The sequence below is a fragment of the Aulonocara stuartgranti genome (genome assembly GCF_965226115.1).
Source record: "Aulonocara stuartgranti genome assembly, chromosome: 18".
In the NCBI taxonomy this organism is placed as follows: domain Eukaryota; kingdom Metazoa; phylum Chordata; class Actinopteri; order Cichliformes; family Cichlidae; genus Aulonocara; species Aulonocara stuartgranti.
In genome coordinates, this window is record NC_138954.1 from 1156127 (window position 1) to 1178188 (window position 22062).

At 39.8% G+C, this 22062-nt stretch overlaps 2 protein-coding genes across 3 annotated transcripts in view; both read left to right on the top strand.

Moving 5' to 3' along the window:
• Positions 1–22062, top strand: part of LOC309693968 (T cell receptor alpha chain MC.7.G5-like) — an 87148-nt gene that overhangs the window by 14904 nt on the left and 50182 nt on the right. Inside the window, exons 1-2 of one of the 2 annotated variants that reach the window (XM_082513658.1) lie at positions 286–622; positions 776–1072. The exons of the other annotated variant lie outside the window; for it this stretch is intronic. Coding sequence (XP_082369784.1) covers positions 580–622; positions 776–1072 — 340 coding nt within the window. The 5' untranslated portion in view covers positions 286–579. Of the gene's footprint in view, positions 1–285; positions 623–775; positions 1073–22062 lie in introns of those variants that run through there. 2 annotated transcript variants of the gene reach the window in all.
• trdc (T-cell receptor delta constant) lies at positions 17120–21653 on the top strand. Its single transcript, XM_082512432.1, has 5 exons — positions 17120–17344; positions 17505–17652; positions 19593–19874; positions 20151–20177; positions 20793–21653. Exons 3-5 carry the CDS (start codon positions 19724–19726, stop codon positions 20900–20902), a joined length of 288 nt encoding a protein of 95 aa, XP_082368558.1. The 5' UTR covers positions 17120–17344; positions 17505–17652; positions 19593–19723; the 3' UTR covers positions 20903–21653.

Below are 22062 nucleotides of genomic sequence, written 5' to 3' on the forward strand. Positions count from 1 at the left end.
TATTTGATGGTTAACCCACCTGCCAAATCTCACTTTATCCCCAGGATAGAATCAGCCACATGTGGCAGCTGGTTTATTAACTCTGAGTCCTGGTGCTGCTACAGTCGACTGCTTTAACTTTTATGGTTTACTTTTGTTCTTTTCACTTATTGTTTCACTGCAGCTCCTCTGTTCTTTCTTTGCTCTGTGTTAAAGAAAAATACAGCTTCATAAATCCAAATCATTTAAACCGTGATCAAAGCTTTTCAAGTCTCACTTTAAGCATGAGAAGCATTAAGCAGCTCAGTGATGGAGAACATTTGGGTCGTTGTCCTTGCACACAGTGCAAAGTGCTCCATCCTCCCTCCTCACAGTGATTCAAATGCTGCTAACAGTCTGTGAACCAGGAGGAAGAGGAAGTGAGAGAAGTGAGACTCAAAGAGGAGACAGAGGGCGACATCATCCAGTAGGCGGGGCTCTCCTTCTGCACTGTGTTCAATCATTGTGTCAATAATAAGTGCTGCTGTGAAGAGAACAATTCTCAGACTGAATGTTGAACATCAGCTAGTTTCTCCTGTTGATTTAAACCTTGTTGTACAGATGGAACATTGGCTGTGGATTATTCTTGCTGCTCTTTTCTTTGGTGAGATACAAACATCAACATGTTTCCTCTGCACACGACTCACAACAAGGACAGAAAGAGGAGATTTAATCATTTTACACTGTGGAACTTTTCAATAACTTCAATCATGTTTATTGATCCATCTCTTCCTCTGCATGTTCTGTTCTTCCTCAGAGTGTAAAGGAGAAGACAAAGTGATCCAGGAACAAGGAGATGTCATTGCTGCTGAAGGAGACACAGTTACACTTGGATGTAGCTATGAAACATCTGATCCATTTCCATATTTGTTCTGGTACAAACAAGAAATAAACAACTTTCCAAAGTATGTTTTAAGACGTGACACTACAGGAACAGAAGATAATGATCAGGAGTTTCCAAAAGACAGATTTGATGCTAAAATCAACAAAGCAGAAAAGTCAGCTCCTCTGAAGATCCAGAAGCTTCAGCTGTCTGACTCTGCTGTGTACTACTGTACTGTGAGGCCCACAGTGACAGGAAACAGCAAAACTCTGTACAAAAACCTTTGGAGCAAAGACAACAGAATACTCCACAACATCCACTAGAGGGAGCCACACACTGTTAAACCTCTGCAGTTTGTTAGGAGACAGTGTAGATTTTTCATCACGAGATACGGCTGTGTTAAATAACACAAGGTTTACACCTGCCCACTGGTAATTTGTAGCCCGTGTGTGGAACATCCACCTCAGTGGGCTCAAAATTAAAACAGTTTTATCTCGGAAACAAATGTTCAGCTGCTCCCATCACAAACCATCAGTTTAATGTGTTGCTGCTTGATCTGTGTTTCAGCAGAGGAGGAAAGAGCCTCAGATAAAATACAATTCTTCTCCTAAATGCAACTTTACATTCCAGCTGTAAATGATGGATGACTTTAAAGATCATTTTCAGTAATAATCATTCATTGTGCCAGCACACATTGTGGTACTTTATGGTGGGTTTTATGAGTTGGTGTGGAGAAGCTGCTCTCACCTGCTCCCTGATTGAGAAGTGATCCCACAGTCGTTCCACGTGTCTGAGGTTTCATGCCTTTCCTCAGACTGTGGACCTTTTGCTTGTTAGCTAATGTGTAATACATGAAAGTTCACTTTCATCTCCGGCACCTGACATCCAGAGACCTACCAAAAGTTTGATCTTTGCTATGACAGTGGAAGTTATTGTTCTAAAAACCGTTGCAGAGACGTTGGAGAAAAGCTTTCCTGCACGTCTGTACTGTTTCGTTCATTTAAAGTGAGTCCAAACCTGTTAAACCTGCTTTCAGAAACCGCAGCTGCTGTGTCGTCACTCAACTGCCACTAGAGGTCACTGTGTATCTGAAGTTTGACTAACTTGCTCCCGGAGGCTTAACTGAGGTCAGAGGTCACATTTTCATCCATCTTTGTTCAAGAGGAGTGAGGAGCTTCCAGAGGGAGGAGATCCAGCAGGGACAGTTTGGTGCAGAAGTCCAGGAGAAACAATCTGACATGATGCATGTTTGCATTTGAAAGCAGACGTCTCTGCTTGTTCCTAATGTTTGAACACTTTCAGCCATTTTGGGTTTTTTGTGTGAGATCACAGGTTTAGTGTGGAGAGTGATTTCCAACCAAGTGTGTTAACCTAATGTTAGATTGTCATTGATTATTATAGATCTAATTATTAAGTACACAAGTATGTTTTATTCACAATATAGCAGTGAGGACAGTACAAGGTACACTTCTATACATGAACATATAGTTTCACTTTCAGTAAACTATATTCAAATCATTATGGCTGTAATGTTTTCATGTTTCAGGTAAAACAGGACATAATATTTTGTCAAAGTAGATGTTTTTTCTCCAAAACACAGTTTTAAAAAATTCTAATAAAAAATCTCCCTGCTCTCTGAAAGATGAATTAAGGATTAATCATCTATTTATAAGGAGATCTGCAGTTTATGATTCAGTGTCATCACTTTCTGTGAGGGAAGTTAAAATATGACTGACTATGACTGTTTTGGGACCAGATATTCATGTGTGATATTAGATATTCACTGAGGTTCAGCAAAATCACCAGAATAAGGAGCCGTGTGATGCACTTATTTAAACTCTTCACAAAAACTCATCTTCACAATTAAAGAATGTAGGTAATAGAAACAATGAGAAATAAAAACTACAATCGTCACAGTTTTCATACTCATCTTTTTTCAGAGTCACTGTGGGGCCTCACTCGTGCATAAATGATGAACATTATTCGAGTCGGACCATATTTAGGGTAAAGAAACAATAACGAGCAACTAACACGTTTCCTTGTGTTTTTGTTCTGGTTGATTTTAGACTCAAGATGCAAAGATTATGTAATGATTTTTGGTCTTATTTGGAGAATTCTTATAAGTAGTAAGAGACTCATCGGCGATTAGTTGTCATATCCAGTTAATCCCACCAGGTGTCACCATACTAATAGTTATTAGTGAGAGGTTTGAACTAATAAGCAGAACAATACATTTCTATGTAAGTGTATATCCATTACATTTTCTTTGATCTATAAAACACACAACACTCACACACACACGTCAGTCTATTCACACCTACAGGCCAGTGGACACTCTTTCAATGATGAGGATGTAACATCCTGGACAGGGAGGAACGTCTGTTATGTGTAAACACAAATCTTGAGTTCATCCCTTGAATTAAGAACCTTTCTAGTGTTTCACTGAGTCGTGTGGCATCTTTAAGAGGTCTAACAAACAAAGAGCAATTCTCTGAAAATGGTCAGGCCCGAGGACGAGACTGAAAACAAGTGAAAAAGCTGCCGATGTCCAGGGGAAAACTTGAAATTACAACTTTCAGCTCCACTGTTCAGAGCTGTGGAAAAAAAGACTAAAACTGAAGACTAACAGTTTACTTTCACACAAAGTCTGTTGTTAAAATAAATTCAAAAGAAATTTGTGGGACATAAAACATAACATAAATTAATCACAGGAGGTCACTCACCTGATGTCCAAGTTAAGTAAGCTCATTTCTGCCACTCAGGAGCAAGACCTGGGGATACTTAAACGTCTGCACTCTTGGCAGCAACTCTTCGCTGACCTAGAGTGGGCACCCCATCCATTTCCACCTGAGAACCATTGCCCTTCAGACGTCCTCCTTGTTTTGCTTTTTTGTCATGGGACATAAGGGTTGATTAGAAGCCTTTGTTCACTGCTTTGGGCACTGCTTAGCTCTAAGGAAAATAAAATATTCACTCAGTCGATGACTTTAATTTTTCTTAACTAAGTCACTAACATCAAGGATACCTATTAAACGTATCTGTGACTTTGATGAAGTTGAAGGTTGTATAAACATATAAGAAATAAATAATTACTATTTATTGCTTATACGTTTACTTCTGAAATTATTTCCACCGCAGCACGGTGGCACGGTGGTTAGCACTGTTGCCGCACAGAAGGTCATGAGTTCAATTCCACCATCAGGCCAGGGTCTTTCTGTGTGGAGTTTGCGTGTTCTCCCCGTGTTTGCGTGGGTTCCCTCCGGGTACTCCGGCTTCCTCCCACCATCCAAAGACATGCAGTTTGTGGGGATAGGTTAATTGATTAATCCAAATTACCTAACTGTGTGTTAGCCCTGTGACAGACTGGCGACCTGTCCAGGGTGTAACCCGCCTCTCCCCCTATGACAGCTGGGATAGGCTCCAGCACCCCCCGCGACCCTGAAAAGGATAAGCGGAAGCAAATGGATGGATGGATGGATAATTTCCACCACCTGTGTAAAACATTGCTCGCCAGTGTTGCAGAGGTAAGGTTTCCCATTTGCATGAGTTCTCACATTTTGGTAGGACTTTGGGTTTAAATCATTGAGCAATAATGTGATGGTCAAACTATATGTGGTATACACAAATATATCTCCGAATCTTTAAAATCGCTTATGATTCATGTGTTCAGGACTCTTTTCTAGGGAAATCATAAGCAATGTGGAGGAGTCTCATGTCATTAAATCTTTTCTGACCAGTGTTGCAGGGTTAGGGTTTCTCTCCCCTGTGTGTCATGTAGGTGTTTAGCTCATTGCTTTGGCAATAATGTGTCTTTGGTATCTTATGTGAATGCTTCACTGTTTTTATGCATTTAAACCTTTTTTCACAGGTGTTCCCAGAGTAAAGTTTCACACATGTGAGTGTTAAAATGAATAATCAAATCATCAATCAATGAAACTTTTCCAATTTTTCGCAAGAATGCTGCTTCACACTAATCTTAAATCGTTGAGATCTGATGTTTTGATGCTTTGATACATGTATATTTCTTGTCACTGGTGTGGTATGGAGTTTGCTTTTACAGATTTTCTCTGAGATCTTTCCAGGGGTATGGTTTCTTAGTTGTTCATCCATATGATAAAATCACCAGTTTTCACACATTTTTGGGCTTCGAAGAATCTTTGATGTGTGTAATTTGATGTGCATTTTTTTTTTTTTTACAGATTTTACAGATTTTATATTAGTGGAGGTTATTGTAGCTGGCCCTGAAATTCTTGGAAAGATGTTGTCTAGCCAGATTATTACTCTGGAATGAATTACCCTGGCCTCCAGTAACACTGTGAGCAATCTTGGAGTTGTTCTTGAGTAGGATATGTCCATCAATGTGCATATTAAACAAATGTGTAAGACTGCTTTCTTCCATTTGTGCAACATCTCCAAAATTAGAAATATCCTGTCCCAGAGTGACGCTGAAAAACTAGTTCCCTAAAACCAGGGAATTAGTGAAGGGAGATGAATGAAGACACTGACACGTAGGTCTTGTTTTCAGTCATCTGCATAAAGTATCAGTTTCAAAAGTTTGTTTGTTTGTTTGTTAATTTATTTTGATTATGTAAAAATATACAAAGTTCATTTAATTCAATTCAATTCAATTCAATTCAATAAAACTTTATTGATCCTGAAGGCTTTAGCAAAGAAAATAAGAGAAAAAATGGTATACAAACCCCCCCAATACATTTCAACATTGCTTCACTTGTTCTGATTCAGTTACATATTGAAAAAGAGTTTGAAGGACACGCATATTTAATCCCACCCCTTCACCATAAGTTATCAGTCAGTATTTCATCAGCTTCCTTACTGATATAATCTGCAGTAATATTAACAAACATATTTCTGATATAATATATACAGCACACCATAAAACTTCCTAAACAGAAATATTCGCTGAATTTCATCAATTTCCTTTCATTATAACTCATGAACATCACATCTGTTTAACTCTTTGAGCTGCTTTATGTTTGGACGTTGCTTCGGCTCCAAACTCAAACTGTTCCACAGCTTCGCTCCACTCACAGAAATAAAAAGGCTTTTTCAAAATCCTGTTACACACCGGCCCGAAGCCGGGGTGCAACACAACAAAAAAATAAACCCGATACATAATAACACAAACAAAAAAAACACACCACGGCAGAATGACGAGTTTGGTTAATTTATTCACTGAACAGGTAGCGAGCTTCAGGGTGGGCGATGCCAAAACAACAAACAAAACACACTAGAAAGAAAAACAGAACTAACTTACCTCCCACGATTCCAAAACAAAATACAATTCTCTAACCTGTCTCCCTACCCGAAACAGGAAAAAAGAGGGGAATAAAAGAAAACGGCTTCCCACCCCTACAGCTACCAAGCCCAGGTACAACCCTTTTTCAACATTAATATTGCGGTCACACGCCACGACGGTCCCCAGCCACACAGCTCACGGGGAACCAGGAAAAGTCTCCTCACCGGCCCAGTCCAACCCCTTTTGTAGCTGGCCTCTTTCCTTCCTCCACCAATGGGCGGCCTCCACCTGGAAACAAGCATCGCTGAATACAAATACAAACAATAACAACCCCGTACCACAAATAATGACCCTGGGTCATAACAATCCCTTAAATTATAACTTCCTTCTATGCCGACACGTTTTTAGACAGTTTAATAGGATTGTGTGGTCAACACTACCAAATGCTGCACTCAGGTCTAGAAGAATTAAAACGGTACTTTTTCCAGAGTCAGCGGCTAAAAGCACATCATTGAACACCTTCAGTAGAGACTCTGCTGTGGAAGGCTCTGAAACCAGACTGATATTTATCCAGAATATTATGTGTGTCCAAGAATGAGGATAATTGGTGGAGGACAACTTTCTCGAGAACCTTAGACAAAAATGGTAGCTTAGAGATTGGTCTAAAATTGCCAAGAACTGACGGGTCCAAACCAGGTTTTTTTTTTTAGAAGCAGCTGGAAAACAGCTTGTTTAAACGAATAAAGAACAGCTCCATTTGAGATGCTTTACAATAGCGCATCTCTGAGAAATGGTGTAGGTAACACATCAAAGGGGCAAGAAGTTGGTTTCATGTGCATTATTATATCAGTAAGATGGGATAATGAGACTGGTTTAAATTCGGAGAAAAAGAAAGAACATGTAGGTGTTTTCGAAGGGTCTTGGGATGGGAGTGGGATATGTGCTCTGATATTATCAATTTTTTCAGTAAAAAACTTTTGAAAATCCTCAGAAGTGTGTGAGGCAGTCTCAGATGGCTGAAGTGGTGGGATGCAGGACAGAGTTGATTGTGTTGAATAGAACTTTAGGATTACCAGAATTCTTAGTAATAACCTTGGAGAAATAAGTTGCTCTTTCTACCTTGATGGCGCGCTGATAGTTAATAAAACAATCTCTAAACACTTGGTAAGAGATGTGGAGCTTGTCTTTCTTCCATTTTCGTTCTGCTTTCCTGCATTCCTTCCTGACGGCACGAGTTGCAAATCTGTACAGCCAGTGATTACATTTTTACTTTTTTCTTGATAGATTTCATAAATAGATAATGTACAGGGATGTTATACATTCCTGTACATTATCAATCACTGTTGTCATCTTATCCACCACATTAAATCTCAATGATTTGTCCACATACACGGCCATTCCTCCTCCACCTTTGTTTTGCAGAGTTATAAATGTGAATTCATAACCCTCCAGTTCAAAGTCTGTTCCTTTTTCCACATTAATCCAAGTTTCAGATAAGTCATTGACACTGAATGGATGTGAAAACTGGTTAAAACATTCTTTGATATGATTAAATATAGCCTATAGGCTTCTACATTTAAAGTGGATAATTACTAATCTCAGTTTTATTCCTCTGATTGTACTCTTCATTTGTAGCAGCAGTCGTCTTTGATACTTTAATTGTTGTCTGAAACTGTTTCATATTCCAAGTCCTGTGTATTGTGATTCACGTGGGGCAAATATTTTCTGTTCCATTTGATCCTATTCTGCAGCTGTCTGACTGATGTAGTTGTTTCTTCCAGATATAGCTGAGTTCTTCCTTTCATTGTGTGTCAGAAGTGAGAGTGTGGCTGTTTGTTACCTTGTTTGTAGTCCAGATCATGTTGCTCACTGATATTTTTTGAGATCCGCCATGTTTTTAATGGTCAAACATGCATCCCATGTTTTCTCTGCCTGGATAGAATCAATTTGAAGACCACAGTTACCTTTCTTTTCCGTTTTAACTGATAAGACTACTTTGGACAGTGCATTACATGAACTGTAACCTAAAATAACTACATCTCCTTAACTCACGTGCCTCCCCTCTTCTGTGGAACCAGCTTCCAGATTGGATTCAGGAGACAGACACTATCTCTACTTTTAAGATTAGGCTTCAAACTTTCCTTTTTGCTAAAGCATATAGTTAGGGCTGGACCAGGTGACCCTGAATCCTCCCTTAGTTATACTGCAATAGATGTAGGCTGCCGGGGATTCCCATGATGCACTGAGTGTTTCTTCTTCACTCACTATGTTTTTGTACACCTGTATATGTGCACATGCCTTTAAATATTTTCTCACCGGTGTTGCAGGGGTAAAGTCTCTCCGTGTGAGTCCTCATATGAAGTGTAAAATCACCACTTTGAAAAATGTCCTCCACTTTTTTGGCATGGATATTGCTTTGAATCTGTGAGTCATTTGATTGGACATTGTGTTGTTTGTATACATTTTAACTTTATTCATGTTGTTGCACAGCCAAGCCTTCCTACCTGTGATTTCCTAATATTGACAATGAACTGATTCTTTTCCCAAAAGTCTAGCAAGAATGCATCTTCTAGGCTCTTACAGCCTTCCTCAAAGGTTCAGAGGTATGGTTTCAGGGTTCAGGGATAATTCATATACTGTTTATAAATATTACAAATATATTGTTGAAAAAATAATGAAACAACAGGAAAAATAAATCAGCTCAGAAAACAAAAAGAAAAAATTAAACACAGAGCATAACTAAAAGCAAAATTTGTCATGAAACGCAGAAGGAAGAGAACCGAAACACATGAAACAGGTAAGTGCAAAAACTTTTATTTCAGCAAAGTCTAAGAAAACAATCCAAAGACAACTACATTGAGATTCTTCAAATGAAGCCAAAAAAACACACACACAGGATCAAATATGAGAAAGTCACATAGAAGGGAGACAAACAGCCACTCTGACAAGGAACAATTGGAAACTAAGACTATAAATAATACCTAATTCTGCTAGAACAGGATCTTGGATCTCCCAGATTTGGAGCAGAGCCTATGTTATGAAATCTGGCAGCTCGTGTCAGTAAAGTTAGCATCCACACTGGCTCAAATGTCTGTGTACATTTTATACAGATACACGAAACAACAACAAAAACAAAGGCGTTCACAGAGATGCATGTAGGCTTTCAGAACCATGGACAGAGCTCTTTGTGTGGCAGTGCTATTACTTGATTGTGAAATGAAATGAGAGAGCAAGAAACATATTCACACAACATTAATTCAGTTCAGTTAAATTTTATTTATATAGCACCAAATCACATTAAAACACAATAATACAGAGAAACTCCGCAATTGAGCAAACACTTTGGCAACAGTGGGAAGGAAAAAGTCCCTTTAACATTAGGAGGATTTTGAGCATCACACAATGAATTAGCTGCATTTTGATGATAAAGTTATATGCATTAATTTCTACACTTTTTAGCATTTTATGGAAATATTTCTATTTTTATAAAAGAAAACATGACAGTTTAACACAATGAAAATAGTCAAAAAGCTACAAAAAGAAAACATTTGTGTTAATCTGAGTGCAAACATGTCAAATGTTTGAATTCACCTTTAAAATAACTTTTTTTGACTGATGTTCAGTTGCATCAGATAAAAATCCTCCTTTCTTCAAACAAGCCACACAGGCTGATAAGAAGAAACCTCAACCCACGTTCAGCTGCTTGTGCGACTCTCCCATAGAGAAACAGTTCAACAGTTTTTGTACGAGTGTTTTTCACCGTGTCGACGTACCACAGTGACTGAAGTCAGTGTGACACCTTTACAAAAACTCCCAACAAGCTTTTCTTTATATCTGAGCATGGTTCCTGAGATCACATGAGTTATGTGTGAAGTTTCTAACCTCAGCTTTTATGTTGTAGATATCTCCTGATGCTAAACGAGACTTTCCCTCGTTTGAGTCGTGACTTGCTGGCTGCTAATGAAACCTGCTGCTTAACTGCAAAACACTGGTGTGGTCACTCCAGTAAAAGATAAAAAACAGAGATAGTAAATGTAACTCTATGCAAAAAGGAAGAACAATATTAAAAATAAGGCCCTTATTGTGCAATATTCTACATTAAATCTTACAGATCAAATAATATTGTGCACAGTATAAACAGATTTATCGGTCTCCTGAGGTGAAACTGAGATTTAGCATAAAAAAAGAATTCAGAAGATGACAGCGATGTGATCCTGTGGATAGCAGCTGGTACTTCAGTGAAGAAGGTCAGGAGGCTCTTTGTTATTCCTATGATGCTCAGCCTGTTCAGAACACACCACTTAAATATAATTACAATAGTAATTTTGCTCAGCATGGCAGTAAAACCTCTGAAGCCCTTTTTTTAGACTGATGCTCAGCTCCATCAGATAAGAGCATCTGCTGTCTTCAAACAAGCCACAGAGAAGAAACCTCAAGCCGTGTTCAGCTGCTTCTGCACGTCTGCCATAGAGAAACAGTTCAACAGTTTTTGTACGAGTGTTTTTCACCGTGGATACGGGGCACAGTGACTGAAGTCAGCCTGACACCCTTACAAAAACCCATCCACAGCTTTTCCAGGTCTGAACGCTGCTCATGCAGAGCAGAAGAATAAAGTCCACAGGAAGGCCTCTGTTCAGTCAGCAGGTTCATACATATTTTGTTTGTTTTTAGGTTCTTTGGAGACTTTTTTAACCATCAAAATAAAAACTTAAAAAAGACTTTAAAAGAAGCTCATGGAACAGCAAGTTTCATCCTTCAAACAAACCTTACATGTTTTTTCATGTTTAAGTCTTTGCTAATATGTTTGTTGTTAGATTGTTCAGACCAGTTTCTTACTTCCACTTTTTGTTTTTAATTGTAAATGATGTCAAACAGCTTGAATCTACTGGATTGATTTTTAAACGTTTGCATTGTCTGATTTGTGGTTTGATGTATAAACTTTACCTCGAGAGGAACTTAGCACTAAGATTGACTAAATAGAGATGAAGTTCAAAAACGTCAATTTTTACTCCAAACAAAAAATGTGGAGGTGAATCCAGGGAGGTGGGGGGGGGGGGGGGGGGGGGGGGTTCTTGCAGGTCTGAGGGAAAGAAATCCACTAGAGACTGGAGACCAGTGTTAAATCCAAAGTGCTGTAATGGTGAGTGAGAACAGAAGGTGTGTAGGGATTTACTTTGAAAGGAACAGGATGCTGGTTGAAAACCAGGTAAGTTTTAGCATTGCAGGTTTGAGCTGGCAGGTGGAGAAGTTGAGGGAGGTGACTGAGGTTGGTTTGATGTGTCACCCAAAGTATACCAGCAAAATGCACAAACGACCAAACAATAATACAGGACAATAACATCAGTTTGTATTAAATGCAGTTAAAGCTTAGTTTTGATGTATTACTATATCATGACCCCAGGGACTGGTGTCCACATTTACTTTATGTCTGTTATATTGTTTGGCCTTATCAGTTCACATTTCCTTGTATTTATTTTGTGTATATTATTTATATAATGTACTAATTTTGCTCTACTTGTACAATGACAGTAAAGATATTCCCGTCTTGTATGTGTGGGTCTTAAACAGCACAGTGAGGTCCGTGTATATTTGGACACAAGATCTGTTTATTTGCATGTTCACTGAAACATATTGTAGTTATAATTACATATTGGACATGGACTTAATGTAAGTAAGTCCACTTCTCTAACTACTCCTTGACGGTCACCTCAGCAGCTCACCTTCCTGCTCCAACCGCTCCTTCCTTTGTGGTAACACAGATCAGTGGACCTCCCTGACTTCCTCTCCAGCTTTTCCTCTGAAAGGCAGAAAGTAAGCACCGTGGCTCAAGCCTTTTATTATTTCTCTGTGCAATCTTCTGGAAAAGATTATTCCTAACTGGTCTCTGCCCTCTACCCTGCACCTCCTCTGTGCGGCTCCCAGTCAGTCCTGCCAATGCAACATACAAACTTCTATTAACTTTGTTAATAAAAGACTTTTAAGCACAACCATTCCCCGTCTCCCTGTTTGGGTTTTGCTCTTGACTTGGTTTTACCACCAGTGTAGCCAGTTCATGACAGCTAAGTCTCTTTTCTGCTGCTGGAACTGCAGCTGCAAGAACACAACAAGAAATCCTGTTCAGTCGATCCATTTCACTTTGATCTCCAAACAAACTGAAGTGATTCCCGCATCTCCTCTAAGGCTGTGGGACAGTAAGCTTGAATATTGAAGGTCAGACGTGCAGGCATCGCATTAGAAACAGCAGCACTGAGAGCACACGCTCCCTCAGTTACAAAAGAATTAACTAGAATTAAAAAGCTTATTTTACCGCTATGTGCACTAAATGACCAGAATGCAGATTCTCTGCAGCAGATTGTCTTATTTGCAACAGTGTTACATTTTATTATATTTTTAAATGTTCTTTACAGATTTCAACTTTTATTTATATTCTATCATCATCATCATCATCTGTATTTCATTTTATTAGGCAGCACTCATAGGGATCATTTTAGGAGTCAAATGAACTACAACATGATCTTGCACATTGACAGCTGATGACCTCTGTTGTGATATCTGTTATGTCTGAGTGTAGTTTTAGTTTTGTGGAGCCAATGAATCCAAAGAAAACCTGTGTTGAACTTCATTTAACTGTCGATCGAAGACGCTGAAGATATCTACCTATTTGGAACCATGGTAACAGGGTTCTTGCTGATCGGAGCTGGCTTGGCCCTGACTTATCGAAGAATTAAGAAAGTGGAACCGGCTGTTCAAACCCCCACAAGGCTGCCCGCTGGGATTGAAACGATGGGACGAGGCGTGAGCTCTCAAAATGGGCTCATTGAGTGTTATTCTGAGTGTTCACGGCAGCTTAAAGCTGAGATTTCTAATAACACTCAGAATAACACCTCTGAGCGAAAGTTGGATCACATCTTGGAGAAGCTCTCGGCGGTCGTGAGTTCTCAGAATCAGCTCTTTGAGCACAAGAATGACAACATCACAGAGCATAAGTTTGATAACATCATGGAGAAGCTCGCTGCTCTCCAATGGGAGATTGAGAGAACTTTGAAATTCTCATGAGTTGTTCGCACTAAAGAAAAAACCACCATCATCATGCGGCTATCCCTTCGGCGCCAGCTGTGGTCTCAAGGCTGGAGCTGAACAAAACACCCTGATAACAACTGTGTGATGACTGTTCTTCCCATTCCATGCAAGGCCACCTGGGTTGGCTGGAAGACTGTTTACTTAGCCTGGCAGGGCGAAGGACACTGTCTCAGCTGAACTCTGGACACACACACACATTTCACTGCAGGGCAACCTGCACGTGGCGAATAAAGCCCTGATTGATTGATTGATTGATTGATTTGTAGTGTAGCTCTCTGTGCTAATTTGTAGATCTCTAATTTAGTAAGCCATTGTCGCAGCTTCGAGGTTTCCTATCATGATGCAAAATAACTGATAGATAAGAGATTTTCACCTCACTGACTGCAGGGAGCTTTGGCTGGTTTAACATCTGAGGTTTGCACTAAAAAACAAGTTCAGTATCCTTCAAACATCAGAACACAAAGGAAACTGTAACTGATAAAACAGAAAAATCTAAGCCCACTGAGGTGATTCAGCTGTCTGACTAGATGCTTCCTCAGTGCTCAGTGAGTGTTCACTGCTCCAGCCTGGTCCTGCAGTGTCCGCCCACTCTGGCTGGAGCCCGGAGTCCACACCTGCCTGGTCCACCTGTTCTTCATTGCTGGCAATCAGTAGGAGGAGCATTTAAGATCAGCATCTCCACCAACTCTCCTCCAGTCCATTAACTACCTTATGGTTTTTGTTGTGTTCAAATTTTTCAGACCGAACTTCAGGAGAAAGTTCTGTCTTTGAAAAAGATTTAATTTGCTTTGGCAGTTGAAATGAGAAGTTTACAGAGAGCCGTGGACCTCTGTGTGAACCAGCAGCCTGCTTTATAAGAAGGATAACCCTCAACGGGTTGTACAACTTTGTAGTGAGACAAAAACAAAGATTACTAGGCTATCTTGCTCCCACACGGAAGAGGCAGCCTTGCTGTCTTCCTGCAAGTCCTCCCCGTCCATGTCTGACCTCGTCTGGTATTCATTTCAATTCAGTTCAATTCAATTTTATTTATACAGCGCCAAATCACAACAGCAGTCGCCTCAAGGCGCTTTCTATTGTACAGTAGATCGTACAATAATAGATACAGAGAAAAACCCAACAATCATATGACCCCCTATGAGCAGCACTTTGGCGACAGTGGGAAGGAAAAACTCCCTTTTAACAGGAAGAAACCTCCAGCAGAACCAGGCTCAGGGAGGGGCGGGGCCATCTGCTGTGATTGGTTGGGGTGAGAGAAGGAAGACAGGATAAAGACATGCTGTGGAAGAGAGACAGAGGTTAATAACAGATATGATTCAATGCAGAGAGGTCTGTTAACACATAGTGAGTGAGAAAGGTGACTGGAAAGGAAAAACTCAATGCATCATGGGAATCCCCCGGCAGCCTACGTCTATTGCAGCATAACTAAGGGAGGATTCAGGGTCACCTGGTCCAGCCCTAACTATATGCTTTAGCAAAAAGGAAAGTTTGAAGCCTAATCTTGAAAGTAGAGATAGTGTCTGTCTCCTGAATCCAAACTGGAAGCTGGTTCCACAGAAGAGGGGCCTGAAAACTGAAGGCTCTGCCTCCCATTCTACTTTTAAATACTCTAGGAACAACAAGTAGGCCTGCAGAGCGAGAGCGAAGTGCTCTAATAGGGTGATATGGTACTACAAGGTCATTAAGATAAGATGGGGCCTGATTATTTAAGACCTTGTATGTGAGGAGCAGGATTTAGAATTCTGGATTTAACAGGAAGCCAAAACAGGAGAAATCTGCTCTCTCTTTCTAGTCCCTGTCAGGACTCTTGCTGCAGCATTTTGGATTAGCTGAAGGCTTTTCAGGGAGTTTTTAGGACTTCCTGATAATAATGAATTACAGTCGTCCAGCCTGGAAGTAATAAATGCATGAACTAGTTTTTCAGCGTCACTCTGAGACAGGATATTTCTAACTTTAGAGATGTTGTACAAATGGAAGAAAGCAGTCTTACATATTTGTTTAATATGTGCGTTGAAGGACATGTCCTGGTCCAAAATGACTCCAAGGTTCCTCACAGCGTTACTGGAGGCCAAGGTAATGCCATCCAGAGTAAGAATCTGATTAGATACCATATTTCTAAGCTTTTCAGGGCCGAGTACAATAACCTCAGTTTGATCTGAATTAAGAAGCAGAAAGTTAGCGGCCATCCAGGTCTTTATGTCTTTAAGACATTCCTGCAGTTTAACTAATTGGTGTGTGTTATCTGGCTTCATGGACAGATAGAGCTGGGTGTCATCTGCATAGCAGTGAAAATGTATGCTATGTCTTCTAATGATGCTGCCTAAGGGAAGTATAATGTCTGGTATCTCCTCCTCCTCTGTCACAGAAAAGCACAATGTTATTATCCATTGTTCTACTGATTCTAAGTTCTGGTTCAGGACATCTTGTACGGACGCTCTAACCCAGAGACTTATTCTAACCATCTTCTGTGTGTGTGTGTGTTACGAACAACCCTCTGCAATACAGTTCCTACAATATCAGTTCGGACAGTCACGCCGAACGACGCTTTCGACCTTCAAAAGACGGATCGCCAACTCATTGAGCACATTTGCAGTGTGTATATAAACATAAATAAAACAGTTTTATTTATACTAACAAAACAAAGGTTTTCAATCCTAACATCATCACCAGGCCAAGAAGAAATTCTCTGCATGTTTTTGATTGAAACTAACTTGTATCTCTTCTCATGCTGAGTTACTCGCCTCCTTGGCTGCTGGAATACTGGAAACAGCTTGGAAGTTGCTTTCTCCTGATTCCCTCCCCTCACGTCTACTCACCTGCAGATTCAAGTTAGCCCCTCACCTCACCTGTGTTACTGAGATTTCTGATTTTCTCCCCTCCGATCATCAACTCTTCTCTCCTCTGTTGCAGTGTCTTTTCCTCGGAGACTCGTTGTCCCTTGTGCAGCAGAAACAGAGATCCTTCACACTACATCACATCACCATAACTTGTAAATGCATAATAAACTAGTGAAAACCAAACTTGCCTCTGCACTGTCTTTGGGTCCACGCTCTCTCTCCACCTGGCTTTAGCACTATGTTGCACAAAGATGATCCTTGAATTGATCAACTGGATTTTTCACAAGAACTGGTCTGCTATTGGTCAAAAAGAATGAATGGGTGCAATGACAAACTCTAACTTAAACTAAAGGTAACTACAAGAAAATCAAACTGAAGCAAAGGAAAACCAAGATGGCCACCTTCTATAAACTCCAAAGCAGGTGATACAATTTGTTTTAATAGTTGAGGAAGTCGGCGAGCAACGGCAGGTCTAACAAACAGCATCTCGACAAATATCATAAACTGTTTGTGTGCATGTCTGCTAGCTAAAGAGAGAACTGCGGTTTTTCTTAGCAAAGATAAATATAACCTAGTGTTTGCCGAATTCATTCTCAGGGATTTCAAACAAAATAAGAGGAAACTGGAAGAAGATGATGGACGGTTCAGCAGCCTTGTGCCACACACACACTGTGTTGTTGCCCTTCCAGTATTTCCCATCCATCCATACCTGTGCTCATCTATCAGCCTGCACAGGATAGACCTGCCTCGCACTCCTTGTACTACAAATAATCCATTTTTAGCACATTTACCAGCGTTTTTGTTTCTCCTGGTGTTTAATCTTTAATTTTGTTCATCTTTTTCCGTGTTCTGTATTTTCCTGCTCTTTCTGATTTCCTTGATGACTTTTCTGTGTATCACCTGTACCTGGACGGCCTCTCATGTCCTTCATTTAGCTCCTCTTCCTCAGTGTGCTTCAAGATATTTGTTAAATCAAATACAGTGAAGTGCAATAAGGTCGTGAAAGGTATTTGAAACTTTGATTTATGTGTTTGCAGCATTTATTTCCTAACATGCAGAAATGAAGTAAAGTCGTCAGTAAAAGACAGAGAGTCACAGAGAAACAGTCACAGTGAGTTTTTGTTCATGTGGCAGCGACTCCCATCTGCTTCCTCCTGCTGCTGTGACAGGTTTTTGTACGAGGGTTTTTCACTGTGTTGGGGTGGTCCACAGTGATTGAACATCCACACAGAGCTGAACAAAAACCCTGCAGCTTCATCTGAACCGTCTTTAAAACATGGAATCGGCCAAAGTTCAGAAAAACATCAAGAAACAAAACATCTGCTTCAGGTGAGTCTTCGGCAGCTCGAATTCTACATGGAAATGAATATTTCTTCACTTTTCTGACCCTCACGCCTCTGCTCTATGTGCAGGTAGACGGTTTTATATTTGTACTTTAACCTGATGAAAACTTACAAATGACTTTCTGATTGTTCCTCTGGTGTAACAGCTCGGTGTCTGTCCTGTGGAAGTGGATTTTTGAACGTGTTTGAGCTGCTCTGAGGACCTCTGACAGCCGAGAGGTTTTTGTACGGGGCTGTAACACTGTGATGCACTAACATTTGGAAATCCGATCCGTCTCACCGTCACCCCTAAAGGTAAGAAAAATCCCTTTTTCTTGGCTGATACAGTGAGAAATAATTTCCTTTCAAAGGTCTGTTTAGTCCAAAACAGAGTTTTTATGTTTTAAAGCTTGAACTTGATGGATCAGTAGTGGAGCGATGTGACGACGAGCTGCTGTGAGACAGAGCTGCTCTGCCTGACACAGGATGTCCTGAAAATGCCTTAAATCCTGTTTTCTGTTCATTCAAACTGTGAAAGTGTCCAAAATAGAGTCAAGTCAGCTGCAACATGTAGCTGGTGTGTTGTAACTCTGCAAATAATGACAGAGCAAAGCCAAAAGTAAAACAAAGGAGAATAATCAGCAGTAAAAAAGAAAAAAAAGATGAACATTAGCTACAGAAACATGTCAACGAACCAACAAACTGTCAGATTTAAAAATCTGAAATTCTGTTTTTAAAATCGAGTTTTGAAAATATAAAATCAAACAAAGTCGGCCTGAATTCTCTGAAACGTCTTTGTTTTGATGAGTCTGCTGAAAATATTAATGAGTACAAATAGTAAAGATATATTTAATGTCTGTTCAAACAAACAACAAAACAAAATGTAACAGAAAGCTGCTGATAAGGACTGTAAAGCACAAAAAAGGCAGAAGAGTTATAAATGTGTACAATTTTAGTGACGTAAATAAAAGAATATGCATCATGTTCATGAAGCTGCTTTTGCAAATTGGCACAGAGAAAAGAAAATCCTGGATAAATAAATAAATACTACACAGGACAGAAGTTCAGGTTTTGGCAGTTGAACACTTGACTCTTCAACATGAGCTCACAGTGACTTTCTGATTGTTACTGTCTGAACTGAAAATTAAGGTAAAAGCTGTGAGAAAAGTTCAGTTGTCGTCAAAAACATCAAATTAAAGCACTGAAGGTTCGGCACAGATAATACCTGTTTTTATATCCAAGCTTTCAAGGAAACACTCACATGTGATTATGTCATAAATTATGTGTAAAGCATAAAAAAGCAGAACTGAACAGTTTGGCCGAACGTACGTCGGCAAGTGATGATATATAGTGTGGACGCTGCATTAAACAAAGATAAGTGCATCTGAAAATAAAGTTTATACAACAGAAATAAAGAAGTTTAATATTTACTCAAACATTCAACCTCTGATTTTTATTTATTGGCTGTTTGGACCAAAATCATTTTATTTTATTTTTGTCGGACTGAAATTTGACTCTCAGGTCAAAGAACTCATCGTTAGTTATGTGAAATACAAACAAACATGCTACATGATGGCTGGGTGTTATTGGCTCAATGTCACGGTGTTTGTGTCAAACTCTTAAATCCTAAAATAAAATGATTAAAGTGTTCGGAGCGGAGCGAGCAGCGTCTCAGTTCACTGTCGGCTTCCTCTCAGTTTGACTGTTAGTTTGTGTCGACAGGAGCTTCGTGTCAAACAGTCGGCTTATAAAAAACACACAAACTTAATAACTAATGTCAGAGCAGGCGACTAAACAGCTGATCTGCAGCCTGCTGTACGTACAAAGAACAACTAAAACTATTTTGTTATCCTTGAAGTTTAATGTACAAATTTTATACAACATGAATTTGGGGAAAGACTTTTGTGTGTCTTCTCCATCGCACAGTCTTTACTAACATTTAGACACCCTGGACACGAGCGCACTGTTCTTAGCTGCAAACTGCAACACAAACGCACAACAATTAAAGTCTAAACGTAACAGAACTGAAATATCGATCACAGCACTTCTAAATGTAGAATCAAGGATTCAGGGTCACCTGAGTCATCATGTTTGGAGTTATAGTGTTTCATAAGATTTCATTTAGAAATGTCAGATAAATGAACCTGTTTTAAAGCTGAAACATTAACGTTTGTTTTGTGGACACTGAAACTTGGTTATTTTCTACTTTATAACTTTGTCTGTGTGGTTTTGGTTTGTCCTGTTTTGCTGTGTAGATCGACCTAAAACGACCCCGTCCCTTCACGTTCTGAGCCCTCTGGCACCTTCTGCTTATCCACCGCTGCCCGCTGATGCTCTGGGCCCAGAGGTCTGTCTGGCCACTGATTTTTATCCAAAGGAAGGAGAAATGATTATGAATGTCAGGGGGGGCCCAGTCAGCGTGAACATCAGCAACGCCATTCTGTCCACAAAGACTAAAAGCTACTACTTTGTTGGATTCAGCAACGAGACCATCCACTCCTGCGAGCTGTTAGGAGTCTCCACCAATAACGAAGCTGGTATGAGAACAAACTCACTGAAACAATAAGTAACGTCAGTGTGAGACTCATAAACTTTAAACTTCAGCTGTGTTTGTGTCAGACACTTTTAATCTTTTATTTTTAACACAAACATGTAAATATGGTCATTAATAAAAAAAAGATCAATAAAATGATTTCATGTCATAGACGGTTGAGACTTTGTTTGACATTTGAAATTTAAACCCTTCTTATATTATTTCGGGTAACAGTTCATCGAGCGTGTTTGTGATTAATGCACTTCATATTTCCACACAGATGACGCCTGCAGCAGCGTCTACCCAGGTGAGCGTGCAAACACACCTGCACACGTTCAGCTTCTCCACAGTCACATGAAGGAGATCGTCATCACTAACAGCATCACTGCTGTCGGGAAGATTTAGAATTCATTCACACAATGAAAGATTATTGTGTAACCTCAAATATTATATATAATATATAATGTCAGTCACACAAACACAAAACATGCAGTTCATATCAGAGAGCAGCAGAAAAACATCTGTTTGCTTTTTACTCAAAGTTTCATTTCCAAAAAAACAAACAACAACAAAAAAACAAAAGAAAAGAGAATAAAAGTAAAATAGAACTAAAGTGTAAATATGATAAAACATCAGTTCAGCCTCGGTCTCATGTGTGGGTGCTGATGCATCCGTGCAGAGAACAACACACTGATGTGTTCACGTTAACAAACAACATGCAGGAACATAAATATAAAGAGTTGTGTTTATTAATTAAACTGCAGTCGTGAAAATGAATTTCTTCTGTGTCCTTTGTCTCTGTGTCGATCTGTGGTGACGATCGACACAGGAAACCTTTTTCATCTCTTTTACCTTCCTGTTGAAGTCGTGTTGGTGTCAAAGATTCAGTCCGAGCTAACGCGTCTGTCTCTCTTCTGTGTAGAAAAAGCAAAGCTCAACTTCTACCTGCTGGTGATGAACGGAGTCAGAGTGCTGTTCACCAAGACTTTGGCCTTCAACACCATCCTGACCATCAGAGGTCTGCTGGTCTGAGTCCATCAGCAGGTCGGCGACATCGGATCAGAGCTTCAGCTTCAGTTTCTTTCTCCTGTTTTTGATAAAAGCACAAACGTTCAGGAAGTCTCCTGTAAATTCACACTTATAGCACAAACATTTTTGGGTCTGATTTTAGGATCGTTTGCCTTCATATAAGAGCAACGTTTCAAATTCCAACAAAATCTAAAAGTAAACACAGAAATTTGAACCCAAAAGGAAAAACATGGAAACTCCTGAAACATTTTTATCATTTTGTTGTAAATACATGCAAAAAACATTAAACCAGAAACATAAAATCTGTTAAATGTTTCAAATTATTTATACAAAATACAGCAAAGACTTGACGTCAGCGTGCAGCGTGGCTGTGCTGAGCTCGCTGACGTCGCCATCTGGAGCTAAACTTTCATTTAAACATTAGTTTGAAAGAACAAAGACTAATTAATGAATCCAGTGAACTGATTCAACATGAAAGGCCCTGATGGTCTCAACAAGAAGAACCATGTCGTGTGTTAAATCTGCTGATGTGTGAAAGTGTGAGGCGAGCTGTGCTGACAGCTTCGTCTTCACTCTGCTTCGTCCTGCTGTAAATACAACCTGTCAGCTGTTTGTACAAACATTACGTTTAGTTTTACTTCCTGTCGTTTGTAACAACATCGTTTGTATCTGACTTTTGTCTGTACGTTTTACTCTCCGCTCTCACTGAAACGTCGTTTGCTTCTAATACAAAATAAACTTGCTTGTGTTTGAATCGTCTCTTCCATTTCTGATACTGATTGAAACTTGGGCAGCATCATCAGTCACTGCAGGTCTTTGGTGGCTGCACCCTCACAGAGCATGTGAGCTGCCACAGGGTTAAATAAAGGATTGCTCTTTGATTAAAAGCTTCCCTCCAATTGGATCATTTACAGTTTAAGTTTGCTCACAGGTGAAGTCTCTGTCTTGTTGGACCTGTGACGTCGTCATCAGTTGACCCCGTTTGCCTCATCGTGCTTCACTGAGTCTTCCTGCTTTCAGTTGAAACCACAGTTCAACTGAAAGCTGAACAGTCAGACGTGAAGCTGCAGATAAAATCAGACAGAAACCAACAAGAAGCTCAGTTTCACATCGACAGGAAGCTGTGAGCAGCTCGTTTCCTCGCACGCTTTGTGCAACACTTT